The following is an 18,449-nucleotide window of genomic DNA, read 5'->3' on the forward strand; positions in this document are numbered from 1 at the left end:
TGATATGCTTTTCACCCCCGCCATACTTCCTATAAATTTCCCACTTTACACGCACATTATACAAGCACGTGCCTTTTCAAAAAATTTTAAGTTGTTAACCTCGTTGCGGTTAAAATGAATTAAATAATTAACAAGGGAAATTCCAGTTCTCTGACTGTTTTCGCCTCGTGATTCTTGTTTCATTAGAATTACTTGGGTAGGGGCTATGCCAAGTCATTCTGTTAAAGTAAGTTTGATCTCATCAACGGTTTGATCGTTGGTGAGACCTTTCAAGACAACCTTGAACGGCTTGGCGTTCTTGGTGTCGTATGTAAAATATTGGTACATCTTGTCAGTTAAATACTGAACAAGACGATCACGACCCTTTACTGAGTCGGCTAATAAGCGGCATTCGCCTCTACGGCCAATCTGATAGGTAACTTTAACGTCAGAAACAAACGTTGAAAGTTCCTTTTTGAATATATTAAATTCAGAAGAAATAGTTACCACAATAGGTGGAACTTTCTCCTTTTTTAAAGATTTTATATTTTGTATAGTTTCATTATTAATAACTTCCATTTCACCAGCTTCTTGCTCAGGCAAAATATCAAAAGGATTGTCACTACAGACACTCGATGTGTCAGAAAGAGATGCCTCTCTTTTCCTCCCCGCAGCGATGCGAGGTTTCTTTTTCCGTCCAGTCATTTCAGGTGATACGAAAAAAGTTAAAACAAATGTTAAATTCAAAAGTAGGTAGTCTTGAGAAAGACTGATGGGAATTAACTTTCAGGTAGTCTTTAAAAGACACACTGACAAAACACAAACTTTGAAGCTATAGGCAGTCAAAGACCAGTCCACAAGCAACCGAAAAAACGTCTGATCTGTAGGACAGTTCAAGACGCACTGAAGTACAGTGATCATTCGCGTGGAGGCACTGCATCTCATTTCCAGTCCGTAGAGTGGCCTGCAATCCAGTTGGCAACTTTGAACCTGGCTCCTCGTACGGTAACCAGAAATTGCCTTGAGATGATTTACAGTGGTTTTGCAACGTTTCCTGGGTGATGTGCAACTTATGTCCGCTACCGTCGCTCGCCACGGTATGATCTGGAGCAACTTAAACTCCCCGAAGTCGCTACTGAGTACGCGCAAAGCCTTAAGGCAGTGTTAACGGATGACAGAGAGCTTACCGAAGCCCCTCTAGAGGACCGCTGGAATACTGTGAAAGCATCCATTAACAACGCAGCACGAGGTGCTGTTGGATTCGTCGAGAGGAACCGACGTAACGCCTGGTTCGACGAGGAGTGTCAAACGATTCCAAATGAGAAACATGCAGCGCGGGTGTTGAAGCTGCAGTAAAGGACCCGTCATAACAGAGTTTGGAAAAAGTAACAGAACTGTGTAAAGGCGAATAATAAGAGCATTCAGAGTACAATATTTCCAGCTATTTCATTCTTTTCTATCCCTCATACAGCATGCTCTGACAAAAACTTTCTACCGTACCGATAGCGGTGTGAAGCTCTCGTTCGTTCAAATATCAACCTACTTTGCGCTTGCTTGACTGAAGTCTCTGTTCAAAATTCTATCAATTCGCTGGATTGATAGTGATTTTCCAATTACTGGTGCTAAAATAACTATTAGCCATTGGTTTCTTGTAAAATGGTTTTATAGTAACACTAATTTAAAGAATCACGCTCCATCCTGTAGACTGCCCATAATTCAAAAATTGGCTAATATGCCATAAGCATCAAATCGAGAAAAATGCATTTAAAAGCTTTTTGTCGGTACAACATATTTTGACTGTTCATGACAACTTATTTATTGAGTATATCACCCTTCATATATGCTGGAACCTTGCCGTTGAGTTGAAACAGAGAAATCTGTAGAAAAATTCCATCCGCCACGTATTTATAACACAGTAGCCGTTTTTCTCAATTATAAACGAAAGGTCAGTTGACAAAACGGTGTGCAATTCGGCTAATATCCATACGATGTTAATTATATCGTACTCGTTGGTGATGAAAATGGTTTTAAATTTAATAAAACAACACGGAAGCACCAGTGAGGATGAAAAGGACGACGAGACAATTGTTACGTGCAGCAATATAATAATATAACGAAACTATTATTATTCATGGTAATCTCACAATCCACTTTCCTATTTTTTCTCATCAAATCCAAAATGAAATCTGAATCTTCTCTTTATTAATATTACTCCTAATCAAAGAGCTAAATATCATTTTTTCAAATGTAAAGATTTATGGCAGAAGGAAACAGTCACACGTTTTGATCATTGGGTTTCGCAGTACAACAAATAAATTCTTGTAGCATCAAATATTCTTCGTGAAAAAGTCAAATTCGAGGCAAGGGCCTTACGATCGCTCACCTGTCGCCAGTAACCACCAAGCTACAGCACACTTTCGAAAGTTAGAAGAAACACAGTTTAGTAATAATACACTGGTTCGTGAACATGCCGCAGGTTCATATTGGATATTGGATATTATCCAAATTCTCAATTATTTTGGATATTAGCCAAATTTGTTTCACGTTTACTGCCTTCCCAAATGCATTTTTTGACAATCGGCTTCCGTAGGGACCTTGTTTAGGGTGTGTACCATCACGAAAAACTGTTTTCTCGATTTTGGTAAAAATGGCATATTAGCCAATTTTTGAATTATGGGCAGTAGAGCATCCAATGCTTGCTGTAGCCTGAGGAAACTAAATAGGCGCTATAAGTTTGATATCATTCATTACTTTCTTGAACGAATGAATGGCAAAGCATGACAAAAAGTAACACCAGCCGAATCAGTAGAACATTAAACTTGGGGTAAGGGTAACTAGATTCACTTCAGTATCACTGCAAAAGGGTGAGAGTGAGTGTACAGTTAGCTTCATTTCAGGTGTATTCCAAGCATTGAATGTGAGATTTCGGAGCTCTGCGTCATAACGTGAGTCGATACAAACAGAAACGAAGACAGCCAGATCCATCTTTTCCGGGACAAAAAGCGTCGCTTGGAAGAACTGGAGTGTGAGGAAATGGAGCCGATGTACAGGGCCGGCGGTTGATGTGGGTAGTATGGGTAGTAGCACCCACTCGGAAAATATCCCTATAGGAACTAACCCACACGGAGTTATCGGACAAAACTAAAAAAATGTACTGATTTCTATGTTCGAAACTCAAAATTGCCGTGCACATGTACGAGCGACCGCCTTCTTAAGGATATCGTTGAGCGGGAATTTATTAAGCTATTTGATATCAAATCAAATTCTAATTCCGAAAACTTCAACTACTCTTGTGCATTTGTTTTTCATTGGTCAAAAAAGTGAGACTTTCACTACTGTAAGTGAAGCCTTACTAGAGATCCGCTTAGGATTTGAATTTTGGATGGAGACTTTTTTCGAGGAGACAGTGAAGTTCAATTGACACACCAAGTTCCTCAAGAAGGTGCTGCTGTAGCTGATAATCAGCGAGAAGGGGATGTCAGAGCCGCTCCGAACTGGCCGTGAACGGGGAAATTTATAGTAGGAAGTGCTTGCCGAAAGTTGGGTCGTTCATCAAAACCATAAGAGCAAAAAAGTGGTGTACTGGCTGGATCTGCCGTCGGCCCACTACTCGAAGCAAGCGTTGGAGGAGATGATGCGTCCCCTAGCTGGCCCCATCGAGAGTTTCTGGGCAAAACTTTGTAAGCGTAAGATCTACTCCAACAATTTTGTAGCGAAATTGATAAATAAAACGAAGAAAGAACTCAAAAAATGCCTGCACGCATGTTTTCGTCCGCCATGGAAATTGTTCTGGTTAACTGCTGGAAGGCCACCCATGAACCTTTCCTATTCCTTACTACCCACTCGGGAAAATAGTGTGACGCCGACCCTGGTCGATATGCCCAGCCCGCCGTAATCTCCCGATTTTCGCCGTTTGAACGATGGGTGGTTCTTCCAGCAGCTAATGCAACTCGTGGTTCATCTGCCTCGAACATGATCCATCTTTCATCTGCACTCCACCACAAATGATACGCAGTCCCAGTTCGTGATATTCTGGAGGAACATCACTTACATAATGCTGATATATAACCACTCAAAAATATAGTCACTGTACATTTTACTAGTCTGGCGGAGTGGATTCGGGAACCATTTCTAACTGTTATAACGGGAACCAGTCAATGGAGATTCTATACGACTGATTCCCGTTATAGCAGTTTAAATTGCTTCCTGAATCCACTCCGTTAGACTGTAAATAAAGGTACTGTACTTAATAAACATCAGGGTACCCATCAACAACAAACCGAACCACGCACTGAGTAAAAACCGTGATAGTTTTAGATTTAAAATAATCTCGTAAGTTTGATGATACAGATAATTGGCCCTGACGACTCTGTTGATATTGGTTTGGTTTTTACTTGCGAAAGTGAAGGAAGGGAATATTTTTGCTTTTGTTTTCACACATAAATTGACAATTGCATATGAGAACTCGCGAAGGTGCGAACAGCCTTAAAAATCTCTTTTACTTGTGTCAGGGCCAATTCATATCATTGGGTGAAAAACGAGTCATTGGCATCCCTATACCGAGTAACAGTGAATGACAATGCACTCATGTCCTGGGCTCAAATCAAATTGTGACCGCTGTCAGCAGTAAGTATGAAAAGAGGCAATGATGTGCCAACTCGTTTACACATATGTTGAGACGTAGCAGGCCTGGATATGAGGGGGGGGGGGGGGGGCAAAGGAGGCAAATGCCCCGGGCCTCCCGATTCAAGGGGCCCCCCTAGTCCTGGGGCAACCTGTTTTTTTTTTGCTCGTCACCTCCCAGACTTCAATAAAGAGGGCCTCACAAACAAATTTGCCCCGGGCCGTCGGGGTCCTGGATGTTAGCCCTTGAAACATGGCGCGATGCAAAAGGGGTGGTGAAAAATCATATTTGGACAGTCTTCTCATAGGTTTTAATGTTTTTATACATCCGCTTGCATCCGGATTGTAATACAAAATGCTGTCACTTGATTTCACAGTATGGATTGGATCTACACTGAGAAAGTTAGTCTGTACTACAACCAGATCTAGATCAGCTTATACTCAAACCTAGCAAGTTATTCGTATAACAGAATTGCAGTCCTTTTCTACAAAATTAGGCCGTTACATATTTTGAATTGTTTTTATGTTCAAGGTTATTAAACTTAGCCAAGGCGAGGGGGCGAGAAATGAATATCACCGAGAAGAAAAAAAGGAATATCTTTAATATATATTTTCCTAGTGTGTGTCTGTCCCAATAAGTCAAGAATAATTCTTTCTTTTTGTATTTGTATTTGTGTATTTGTGAGGTATAGAAAGGGATCAAGGGCTGGGTCACTGGTGTTATGAGGCACCATTCATGATATACCAGTGATGAGAGGATTGGCATCACAGCCTCAGTAACCAGCTGGTCAATTAAATTCTGTGTAATTAACTAGAATAACCCTGGGCAAGTTGCAAAAATACTGTCTTGTTAGGGTAGCATCTTGGCAAGACCCCTGAGTTATAACTAGTCAATTACCTGCCGGAGGATAAGGAAAGGCAAGGATCTCTGAAGGTTAATAAGTGTGTGTAAGTGTGAGTGCGTGTGTGTAAATGTATGTGCATTTGTTTGTTGAGTTTACTATGCTGAAAAATAATGATGATAATAATAAAAATAATGATAATACCAATAATAATCGTAACAATTATAGTAATAACAATAATAAAAATAAAAACAGAACATAATAATAATAACTTATGGTAATCAATAAACAAAAACAAACATGATAAGATAAAATAATACTTAGCTTTGAAAACGAAGAACTGTGGTTCCTTGATCAAATTTCGCTGTGTTGGTGAATTCAACACATATCTAGACATCTAAACTCGAAGTTTCATTATGAAACTCGGAATAAAATCGTGAAAGTTATTGAAAAAAAAAAACAAAAAGGGAAAGAGAAAAAGAATGTTTATATGAACGATGTAGTCTATAAAGGAACCTCGTTCACGTTTACTAAATAATACTACATACAACAATACAACTTTGCACATGGAACTAACAGTAAAAAGTGAAGAATTTAAGTTCACGCTTAACTACAGTCCATCCATGATAATGCATAAGAGTCACACTGCCAGAAAAAAAGTAAAAGCATTAATTCATTTTATCTAATAAGTAACGAAGTATCATGTGGGACTGTAATGCATTCATGGATATAGACAAGAAATGAGCTTGCACTAAGTGGTCTGGTCCACGTGTGGGAAAAATTCTTTAGTGTTAACCCTTTATAAGGCCGTAAAAACTACGCAAGGAATCTACAAAAACATCAATAAAACGTATTCCTTACAAAAGGAACAACACAAATGTACCTTTGTTAAAAAATTAACTATTGAATCAATTGAAAAAATTGGTGGCAATATAGTTGCCACTGCCCGTTAACCCCAAAAACATTGGTGGCAGTATAGTTGCCACTGCCCGTTAACGCCACGATGTTGGTGGCAATATAGTTGTCACTGCCCGTTAACCCCAAAAACGATAGAAGCATTTTTATTGCATCTGCATTGTAAACTTGCTTTTTGGTAATTATAAAAAATAAAAAAGAATGTAACAGTAGGACTTCATTTATTTTGCATGGAAAAGATCAAAGTATCAAAGGTATCCAGAAAAAATTTTTGAGAAAAAAATTTAAATTTGTCGTCCAATACACCATGTATTTTAAAGACAAAACTGCATAGTCTAACACAGTAGATCCTGAATAGAAAGTTCCTGGTGAAAAACTTACCAATTTGTTGGATTTTCTCCAAATTAAAAATGAATTTTCTGAAGACGGTCTGAAATCGCGGTTTGTTGACATAAAAATGATCTTAGATAGTCCTAGAAAAAAACTGAAGTGTTCTAAGACACATGTAGAAGTCTTTGGTTAAGTCAAATTTGAAAACAATATTCAAAGTGCAGTGAAAAAAAAAATTTTGTTGGTGGTAATATAGTTGCCACTGCCTTATAAAGGGTTAATTGATATTGTTAAGAAACTTTCTCACATAGGAGATTGCCGAGATCAGAGTAGGAAAGACTACAACATAGGTATCTGACTCTCATCATCTCCCTTAGCTCCCATCCGCCACCCGGGAGCACGCGCCCTTGGGCTGTCAAAACTCTCATACAATAGTTTTGTGGCTCTACCTTAGGATTCCGTGAAGCTATAAGAACCCGAGATATGAGCTCAACCACCAAGCCCAGGGTACAAGTCAAGAATAATTCTTTCGGAAAGAAAAATCTCTCTTGTACATTGCCAGTTACATTAAAATTATTTTTGGTTTATTCGATATTACCAGCGGCAAATGTTATAACAATATTACAACTACAAATATTAATAGTAGGTATAAAAGTGAAGTTGTGCCAGCGTAGGAAGGATTAACAGAAATGATGAAAAACCATAATATGAACAATTTCGACAATGTCATAACTACTGAAAATATACATTTCTGAATTTATAGGGAGTTTGTTTTAGTCGTAAGTAGTGTTGTTTATATTTGCATTCAATGTAACCGTATCTGCCACCCTTATTATAGAATACTACGCTCGAATCGATCTTTCGCTTGATTTTTACTGGCATATCGAAGAACAACACGCCGTTCATTCGTAAAACCTACACGATGTATCGAATAATAAGGCTGTTTATGGGAAAACCGTACCGAAATCTTTACCAGAATATGTGCACCAAGTTTCTTATTCGCTGTATCGCATTCTTTTTTATGATTTCGAAAAAAACTGCAATCTGTACTGTATATATTCTGCACCGAGAATGTTTCAAAATTCTGAACTTCCACAGAAAAATCTACAATAGCGCTTGCGTTTTAGTCACAGTGGTACGCACACGAGATTTTCTATCTAATTGCACGGAATTGGCGAGCTCGAATTGAGTTGGATGCAAACTAGTTTCGGTTAGCGTGAATTTGTTAGCAATTTTGTTTGACAAGAACGAGTTCATCAAAATGTTTCTATTATTTAACGTTTGAAACAAGAACAAACATAAGATTACATTTTATCATCATTACATCCAGGGCGTGTACAATTAAATTGCAGCGCGGCGGGAGACCCTTAAAAAATTGACCATGGCACGATCAACTAAATATTTGATAGTTTGTAAATTCTATGGCCAGGATTAATTTTTTATCAATATTTCGCCTGCAGATAATGTGATGTATCCCGTAGTGAGGGATGGATTCGTGGCAGAGATTTCAATCAATCAATGGAATCGAGAAGAATCGAGTCGAGAGCACTTATCGTCGATGTCGTCCCAGATAGGCTTTGCAGTGTGGACAAGTGTGATGAACATCCATGCATTCGTCAATGCAACAGGGAATTAAACAACATCCGAGCCAGCAGCTAAAATAACACATAAATAAGAGTGAAATGCTACCGACAATCGTGACCGTAGGTGTAATCTCACCCAAAAAGCGCAATCAAAAATCCAGAAACATAGGCAATTAAACCCGGAGAGGTCGTCGTTTGTGTGTTAATCTCGGCATGGCAGCTTGGGCAGATCATGTGTGTCGTTTGTGGTCCTACCGGGACGACCGTTGTGATAATAGAGGGCCCAGTCGGCTGTGGAATATTAGCCGTGTAAGGACTGGCCGGTGGAACTCCGCCCACTGCTTGTGCGTAACTGGGTGGCGCCGAAGGCGGAGGCACGAAGCCGTACGCCGGTGGGGCTTCTTTACTCATCCTGAAAAAATAAATGATCGAAACGTATTTATACCGAAGCTGTTGTTAAAAATCTAGTTTAGTTCCTAAATTATCGTCAAAATATGATATGAGTTCGCGTGTACAAGAACAAAACGTGAAGTATATTTCCAATGTGCTAAATATCAAACTTAGGGCTTATTTTAGCCAAAAAAGGTTATAATGGGAACCACTCAAGGCGACATCCATAAATTACTTAACGCAAATAACTCAATTCTGGGACCTCCTCCCTTTGTAACGAAACGTAACGCCAACACCTACTCCCTCCTAAAAATTACGTAAGGGGCTTTCCAATAATTACGTAAGCAAATATGGGCGGAGGGGGGGGGTGCCAAATTTTCTTACGCTATCTTACAAGGGAGGGAGGGGGTGAATTGATTATCTTACGTAAGAAAAACATTGTTAGTGTTGCTGTTCAAATAATCATGTTCATAAAAGTGTGGTAAAATTCATGAAAAGAAAATTACGGAATTACTCGAATAGAGGACAGAAGAGGAAACGAAATACTGCACTTGCTTCATAATGATAAAACTGAAATAAAAATCTATATATGCTGGCAGTAAGATCTTATTAGGCGGAAGGGGGGTATCAAAAAATCTTATGATGTCTTACAAGGGAGGGAAGGGGGTTTAAGGTGAAATCTCATTGAATCAAAAAATGGCCGACTTCGAGTCACCACTTCGAATTTTCGAAAGCACAAGACTTGGAAATAGTTAAGGGGCCATCCACATACCACGTGGACAGATTTTTAACGATTTTACCCCCTCCTCCCCCTGCGTGGACAACTGCCTATATGAATTCTAAAAAAAAATGTATGGACCGTGGACATTAGCCAACCACACCCCCCCCCCAAGCCTGTCCGCGTGGTATGTGGATGGCCCCTAATGCATTCCCTGTGAAAATGCTATTTTATGTTTGCTGTGGTGAAGCAAACAGAAAATAGAATTTTCATAGGGAACGCAATGAGTATTTCCGAGTCTTGTGCTTTTGAAAATTCGAAGTTGTGACTCGAAGTCAGCCATTTTTGGATTCAATGAGGTTTCACCTTAAAAAGTGGAAAAATTTGCTTACGTAATTATTGAACGGCCCCTAACGCAGTAGAAGAATTTGCCTAATAAAAATACTCATTTTTTTTTGTTACATAACGCTGATCTGACCTCCGACCCTCCCCTATGTAACACAACGTAAAGCTCAAGGATATCCCCCTCCCCCCTATTATGAACGTTAAGTAATCATGGATGTCGCCCAATGTATATTCTATACGACTGGTTCCCGTTATACCAGTTTAAATTGGTTCCCGAATCCACTCCGCCAGACTGTAAATATAAAGACTGTAGTCAAGCTTACCACCCTGTACATTTCACTGATCTGGCGGTTCCAGGGGGATGGCAACATGCTATCTCTTTCTATGTTGAATAAGTGAAGAGTCTTCCCGACTAAAGTGAAAGGTATATGGAACTTTTGCTGGGCGCCTGCCTTGGGGCTTAATTTTCAAATAAAGCTCCGATATGTTGCCTACTGTCAAACGTGTAGAGTTTAGATAGGGCTGCCATCCCCTTGGGCGGTTCGCAGCCAATGGAATATAGAAAGGTACGGAGATGGTTTGAGTCTCGGGTTTGAAGGGCTTCTCTTTTTAACAGTGATGACGTAGAAGTCAAAAAACAATGTCCGAAAATCAATGTTCGGTACATTTTTTCTCAAGAATTTCTCACAAGTTATGACAGTGTACGGCTGAAAATACCTAGCTGCGTCGTTAAACAATGCGGAATACCGTTTAAAATGGCATTTGCTCGTTGACCGAGATCTACGTCACAACCCCAACACGCTTCTGTTTACCTTTTTCGTTACTAATACCACAGATAACAGATATCCAAGCTAGAACAAAAAACTCAAGAAATCGCGTGTAAGATTTCAAATTCTTACTCGTTTGGAATGCTAACGACATCTTTCTGTAACTTGCGACTTTAACCACTCGGTGATGGCAGCGCTGGTTTAAAGTCAAAGCTTCCAGACGCATGAAAATTCTCACAAATAGTAGAGTCGCTGTTTTTGCAACGATACAACACTGTTTTTGTGAGGTTTGGTTGTGTTTTTTTTCAATATCAACACTAAAACAAACAAGTTTATCGCAAATATAAACTGTGATTGAATAACATCGTAGATTATTAACTAATTACGACTGCTCACAATTTCTACATTAAAAAAGTCTTATCATCTTATCATCTTAACAACTTATTGCGATAATATCTATAAGAGCTGCAAAACTATCGATTTTATCAAATCAATGAATACTAAGTGTTCTTTGCGCCAGCATACTGCGTATCGCGTTGCGACATGCTAAGCAACCGTTGCATTTTTTTACACATGAAGCAAAATTAGCTTGGATGTCTCTGTTATCTGTGCTAATACTTATTCAGGATTTATATTGTGTTTTCTGTCACCTCTCTTCTGGGCTCACGCTGTGTTATACTTTTAATTTCGAAAAAAATATATGCAGTCTTCACATTGTGCGTATCTTGTTAACAAAAACAAATCTGGCAGCACAGGCTCCAACCTGGCAGGGATATCAAATGTGCAGATTTGTCTGCAAAACGGTGATGTTTGGAATTCGATTTATATTAATTCGCATTTATTTGCAGATTTTCCATAGTTTCTGCAGATTTTAGTTCAAATTGGCCAAAAAATTGAGCTTGTCTTTTAAAAAGGTGTTAAGGAGCTTTTTTTTCTTCACATATTTATTTGACACGGCACATATACAATTTAATGTTTAACGGCGCCAATTATATACGTGTTAAGAAGCATTTTCAGATATTAAGGTAAGATTAGAGATTGGAACAGAGCTTGCATAGGTCGGAAAGTATTTCGATTCCATATGCAAGCTCGCCAGTCATGACATTTTTCCAATTCTGGAAATTGTTTGACGATGGCAAGTGTCATGGCGACGTTTGAAATTTGAATCAAAATACGTTAATACACTAACGACATCTGTCTTGTGGTACCCCAGTTGCACTGCATAAATATTACCGTATCGTTATTTTATCGATATCAGTGCTTGGTTTCACGTTGACGCGAGCAGCATTACCACTTACGGTTAAATGACAGTACCAAGTTTTTACACATCTTTTGAAAATATGAAATCTTCCAAAAATCAAATTCGTTGAAAAACTGTCCACGTGGTATGTGGAAGGCCCCTTGTGGCTGCAGCGGTTAAAGTTTCCTGAATCGGTTCTTGGTACCTAGCTTGAGGGAAGCAATGAGTCATGGTTTTAGTAGAAAAAACACGAATAACAAAATACACGCAAATTAACCGGAATTGACCAGATTAAGATGAAATAATTTCTTATCATTATTAGATCGCTTCCCAGTCAGCAAGATTCGCAAATGAGCGCAGCACACAAAAACCAACCATCCTCTAATTATCAAATGGCGGCGAACTGCAATCAAAACACATTGAGCATCGCATGGAAGTGATCATTCGCGCAACCTCGAATGGGCAGATTTCTACGCAATAACACAAAATCATATGTGAATTTTCCTCTCATCAGCGCAGATGAATGTTGTGCTTCCAATTGAATGTTTGTTTCTTCTATCCAGCTTATGATAAATCAACACTTCGCATTACGGGTTGGATGTTGGGGCGCATCTTAAAACACCGGTCAAGATTTTAGAAAGCACTTGAATGCTGGTGCACAAAAAAAGATCTCCTCTTTTTAAGTCTGTACGCATGGAGCAGCTCAATGCGCGGGCGAAACTACAGATGTGTGATGTCCTAGGTTAGTTTTTTGTATTTTGGGTGTTTCTCGTCAGTTATATTTAGACCGCCACGTGCTCTATTCAAGTTCGGATGCGAGTCGAAACCGAGGCAGGCAGAAGATATGAAGGTTTTGCATGTTACAACATCAAATTACGTTTGTCACGAAACCGTGTCTAACTAATGAATCACCCCAGTCAACGTCACTACGAGAGGGATGTCCGCTGGCAACGTGGTAAACAGTTCACAATGCGTAGGAACCGGTAATTTGTGATTAAAGGTCGACCCACAACATGTACAATTCCGTTTGACATTGAGCAGGTGAAAAGCTGCTGTGTACGGAACGAAATATACCGATAAAATCGATACTAATGGTTGTTTTCGTTTTGTATATAGTTTTGTCTTTGGAGAACGCATTCAACGTTCGCGGTGTATAAATAATTTAATAGTTGCATTACATTAATTTGAAAAAAAAAATAAAACTTTATGAGAACATCGTTCTCCAACATATGCACATACATACATTCATACAGACACATTAACCCATATATATACATTCGCAAACACACATATTAAATAGACATTGCTGAATAGCCTAGAGTTATATATACACACTTGAAGCTGATTCCCGAGCCCGGCGAAATAAAATGCCGAATTCACTCGGCAAACTGGAGGACAGGAAGCCGAAAAAGTTCATTTCTAAATCGTACGTAACTAAAGATGTAAAAACCGCAGAAAACCCAAAGTAGAGCAGCACAATGGACACAACTCTTAAAAAACAGACAGTATGATCCTTTTTCTTCTTTATTTTCAGAACGAGATTTCTTCGATTGCTTTTTTGTAGTTTTGTTGTAGCAATTAGGTCACCATACGGCGCGGAATTTTTGATCAATATTGCTTAGCTGCCCTCTGTAGTAGAACCTTTATGCACGATCACAACTACCTTCATGTTCTGCTAATACAGGGGTTTTATACCTATTTGAACTCATTGTTCTAAGCCAGCGGTTCTCAACCTTTTTTGCCCGCGTACCCCTTGACGATATTTTTCATATCGATTGTATTCCCTGGCTTGGAATGTTCTCGTAGAGTGGGAGAGAGTAGTGATAAATCGTGTGGTAATCTAGTTAAGGTTTCAAACTGAAATATGGTTTGTTTAATTGTTACAGTCATGCTTTAAGAGCAAGATTGAACAACTAATGAAGTATTATAAAGAAAAATTGCTTTGTCCGCCATTACTGATTTTTCTATCGCCAACCCCCTTAAGGCTAACGACATACTGAGGCGTCAAATGAAGCGAAGCGTTGAGCGTATTAGAAGCGGAATAAACAGAAGCGTTGGGTGAAGCTTGCTATGACATACTGGAGCGAGCGTCGCAAATGCGTTGTGTTGTCATATTCCTAGATTCCAGCAGCGATTTCGTTCAAAGGAAATATGAATTCGTCCAATGAAGATTTGTTTGCTTCTTCAAGCACGGTAAATCACGTTTTTAGTAAACAAAAAGATTTTTTCATGAAGTAAATTAATATTTCTGAAGTCAGTTGCGCTACACACGTAGTAAAAAATATAAGAAATTATTTTAAATTTTAAACCCGCTGTCCCCGAGTAACGTTCAACTAGTTTATGATATCTGTTAGGCTTTGAATAACCCCTGTGAGCACAGCTAGTTACTCAGCGGCTGGCGTTTCGCGACTAAAGAAGTTCAGTATGTTAGGCATGCAATATCAATCAAAAATACCAGTGTTATTTTCCTGACGACCTGGAAAATTTTCCCGATATTTTCTTTATTTAAGACCAAAATAAGGCGAATATAAAGCACTTGGCGATATCAGGTTTAGTATGAACATGGTATTACTGCACTAACATTTTTTAAACATTTTAACATTTTGTAAACGAAAATGTTTTCTATTTGCTTTTTTTCAATTACCAAACCAAAACAATGCAAATATAAAGCACCTTGCAATGAAAGGATTAGTCTGAACAAGGTATTACCGCGTAAGTATACGTGCGTCAAAACACTACTCGTTCTGTTCCGCAGCCTCTACCGACGCGTCGTTGCCGCTCGAGTATGACCGGTTTGAGCGTTTCATATAGACGATCGAAGAAGTAGCTCGGACGCTTTTGCGACGCTTCTTGCGACGCTCCTTGCTTCGCTTCATTCGACGCCTCAGTATGTCTATAGCCTAAGGCTTTCGAGTACCCCCAGGGGTTTGCGTACCCCAAGTTGAGAACCGCTGTTCTGAGCAAAAATGAAAACTACAGCTTTTTACGCGGCTTTTATTACGCGGATTCCGGCATTCACGCGGTTTTTTTTACGCGTCACGTATCCCCCGCGTAAAAAACGACTTTAGTGTACTAACTTTTCTCTGAATAAACGAATTTCTTAAATGTTAAAATATGTATTAGTAAAAAAATACTGAATGTCGACAGATTAACAACAAGCAATTCCTGATCATACTGACCTATTCAGCTTCATGAAAGTATTACTAAAGGGTCATTAATCTGTTTTACTGACGCTCACCTATTTTTGCCTAGAGGAGAACAGTTTAAATTGAACCGAGATTTTCTGGAAGTCAAGTTTGTCAAATATTAGTCAGCCAAAATTTTTTGCAAACATAAATTTAACCGAGGTGTTTACTGAGATTTCTGTTCATCAAATTTCGGCATATTAAGTGATAAAAGTTAAGCGTAAGCATTGTTTGACAGATTAGTAAATAATGTATGAAAGTTCGATAATATATGTATGACAAACGTAGTCTGTACAAAGAAAATCATGATGTACTCACTTTATGTCATCATTGCAATACAAAAAATTAAATCTCATATAAACATCACGCGCTTAGATCGAGATATAATGAAATTTCGGAAAACTAGTGTGAAATACAGTACTTTTTTGCTTCGTAATTCGAATTGATTGATAATACCTTGTGAAACGGCTATTCCCCACAAAGCCATGGCGCTCTGTTCACCATTGTGCTTAAAATGATACGTAATAAAAGACTAGCCTTAATAGTTTACTAAGCTAAATGTGCGCTGAATCGTAAATATTATAACTTCAAACCAAAACCAACTCTGACTTGAAATCTTGTTACCAGGTACAACTTCAACCATTAGCAAACATTTCCCAATCATCCTGACCATGATAACTAGTGATAGACGATCAGCGCAATTAGACAAAAACAAGAATGAACAATCTGTTGCGGCTTGGTTTGAAATCTCCCATTGATGTATAAATCACGACAGAAACATTACCTGCACAGACAGACAGAGGCAGATGGTTTTCATTTTTGCACATTGACACACCTAAACACTTTCCTATTTTTTTTTCTTCATAATCATTTCGTTCTTAATGGTAATGTTCTTCTACTGAGCAGGAAGCTATCGAAGGTATTGCAACGTAGAACGAAGCAAAATATGCACATATCAGCAGCTAGTTGACGTAATTCTCGTTTCGAAACGCTTTGTAGCGAATAAAATGCGCCTACGTTTCCTCCAGTTTTTTCATGTGTTCTACTTATCTTGAACGAAATTTCGTCATACCAGCAGCACAATATTATCAGTTAGGCTATTTCATATGGCTTAATTATTCTTCAATACCTACTTGGAAACTGTATTTTCCTCGTAAACAGTCAAGCACTATCGTCGTAGTTGGAGTTCTGCAATAAAAAAGCACTTTGGATGTTGTATGTTGCCGTTTATCTATTTTACTTCACACAATTCTTCAAATTCAAGGTATTTCGCTATTTTTGTGAAACTTTCTCACTGTATAAAATACGAGATATAAATTTACGGAGCAATTAACTAACGCAATGCTCTACAAAATCGTTCGACGCTTAAGGCTAGAAGTCTAGAACCAACAACCGATTTTACTTTTTTTCAGCTCATTGGCTGTGTGCGTTTCACCTTATGATTTCATCTACTTATATTTATAGCTTCACTTTATTTCACTAATTCCTCTTTTCGTCTAGAGCGTATAACAACAGTACACTATGAAATCGTTATAAAGCGAAAGAAGCAAATTTTGCATCTACTTCTTTTGGTTTTCCGGAAGAAACTGTCAAAAACAGAGCTGCCAGATTTTATTTTGAAAAATCTGTATGCACCCGTAAAAAAATCTGTATTTTTCTGTATTTTGTTCGTGTGCCTACAAGTGCTCTGGTTTGGGGTAACTGGGCTTGGCATCCAACCTTAAACTTCGGCTGGAACCGTAAAAAAGTTGGGTAAAATTCCTGAAAGAAAACTCAGGTCTATAACCGTGTTTTTTTTTTGCTAGAGAGGCAATAGAATCCGGTATTTTTGTTTCAAAGCTTCCCCGCTTAGCCAAATGCCGAATGTCCAGAAGAAATCAAACAAAAGGAATTTCCCGCTTAGTAAATGCCAGACGCCCAGCAGATCTCGAACAACCACGCTCGACGCCTGGGTTAGAATCCCAACGCCGACATAGGTGTCGATGGTTGTGGGGTGGCGTGATTCACCCACAACCAACCCAACTGGTCTAGGTTTAGTCCTAGCCGACACCGGGAGATTTTCTGAGGCGAAAAATCTCTGGGATCAAGCATTCCATCGCATGAGGAAGTAAAGCCGTTGGCGCCGGTCCGTTGAACAACGGGTCGTAAGTTAGGGTCCTGGGTGGTGTCGCCTCCACCAGTGGCGGAACCAGATCGACGGAAAATAAGCAAGAATAAAAAAAACGATTGCTAAAATTCTGTACAAATCTGTATTCAAAATCAAAATTCTGTATGAATTCTGTATCCTGTATCATTTCTGTATCGTGGTCAAAAAATCTGTATAATACAGAAAAATCTGTATAGTTGGCAGCCCTGGTCAAAAACTGACTACCAAACAAGGTTGCCAAATTTAGTTTTGTTCATTGTTTTGACTAGCAAAACTCAGAGGGAGAGATATGCGGAGAGAATGTTGTGAGCCAAACGAACATTGAAGGATATATTTAGCTTCAAACGTATTTAGGCTGACAAGACGTACCGTTTTTAACGGGACAGTACCGTTTTTCGACTATTTTTAACCGTCCCGTCTTTTTGCCATTCTGTACCGTTTTCGGATACTCCTTGAAAAATTCTTAAATAAATCTTTGAATTGAAATTTTTTTAAATGGAAAATAAGTTTTCAAGCAGCCAGGATTTTTTGAAAACTACTGAGTACATGTTGTGCCTTCCTGACAGCACCACATCACTGGAAAAGACATCTCCTCTCGTGAACTGACGATAAACGACGTGAAAGTCGCGATTGAATGTTGAGATCATGATAATTGTTAGTCAAAATCTCGATCATCCATGTGACAAATTTCAGGACATTATTGCAAAAACTCCCATTCTTTTACGCTAAATTTCATAAAACGCTAAGTATCGTACAGGATCGGGTAGTTTCATCAAAGCAACGTTTGAACGCTTTGGTTATAAAAATTTCCAAAAATCAATCTTATCATGTGTCCCGTTTTTTTAACCCATTTGTCCCGTTTTTATCCCGAGAAAATCTGGTCAGCCTACAGGTGTTTCATGTTCTATTGCTAAACAATGAATGGAGAATGCTCCAAAATTGCTTTGTCACAGTGACTGGTGGTTAACAAACCTTTTGTATGGTCAACAGAATAATGATCTATTATGGTGAAATTATATAAAATTAAACATAAACATAAAATTTAACGCCATCACGGTTTTTGTGATGCATTTTATTATTTCCCAGGACTTCCACCTTGAATGAAAAAGTCAAGCTGCGCTTCAAGAAAAGATCTGGCATCTCTGACATGTGAAACCTAGTTGCCAAATTGGCGGTTTTTTTCATTGCTTATCTCTCCCTCTGAGTATCTCTAATGATGTCGTGTCGATTTCTTTCAGTGTATGATGAAAAGGAAAACAACCAGGGGAGTGCTACCACACAGCAATAGACCATTTTACGAGACGTTTCTGAACTCAATTCATGAATGAAATTTTGACAGAAAGCTCGGAACCGCTGACATAACGCACGTAAAAGCAGTAGCAATAT

At 38.8% G+C, this 18,449-nt stretch overlaps 1 protein-coding gene across 6 annotated transcripts; it reads right to left on the reverse strand.

Annotated features, from left to right (window-relative positions):
• Window positions 1-7,237: 7,237 nt before the first annotated feature.
• On the reverse strand, window positions 7,238-16,489 carry LOC129724537 (LITAF domain-containing protein). 6 transcript variants are annotated; one of them, XM_055679517.1, is made up of 4 exons: window positions 16,320-16,489; window positions 16,051-16,105; window positions 8,409-8,684; window positions 7,238-8,344 (listed from the first exon to the last, which is right to left on the reverse strand). In XM_055679517.1, exons 3-4 carry the CDS (start codon window positions 8,681-8,683, stop codon window positions 8,239-8,241), a joined length of 381 nt encoding a protein of 126 aa, XP_055535492.1. In that variant the 5' UTR covers window position 8,684; window positions 16,051-16,105; window positions 16,320-16,489; the 3' UTR covers window positions 7,238-8,238. The 6 variants fall into 6 exon arrangements, with proteins under 6 accessions (XP_055535492.1, XP_055535491.1, XP_055535490.1 ...); XM_055679516.1 differs by having other exon boundaries at window positions 16,165-16,489; XM_055679515.1 differs by having other exon boundaries at window positions 16,158-16,489.
• Between the last annotated feature and the right edge of the window lie 1,960 nt (window positions 16,490-18,449).

The sequence above is a fragment of the Wyeomyia smithii genome, chromosome 2 (genome assembly GCF_029784165.1).
Source record: "Wyeomyia smithii strain HCP4-BCI-WySm-NY-G18 chromosome 2, ASM2978416v1, whole genome shotgun sequence".
Lineage (NCBI taxonomy): Eukaryota > Metazoa > Arthropoda > Insecta > Diptera > Culicidae > Wyeomyia > Wyeomyia smithii.

Bases quoted from the DNA above. Each gene is read 5' to 3' on its own strand.
- LOC129724537 (XM_055679517.1), bottom strand. From the start codon at position 8,683: ATGAGTAAAGAAGCCCCACCGGCGTACGGCTTCGTGCCTCCGCCTTCG. The intron at 8,345-8,408 runs GTGAGATTACAC...GTGTTATTTTAG, and splicing joins TTTTTGATTGCGCTTTTTGG to CTGCTGGCTCGGATGTTGTT.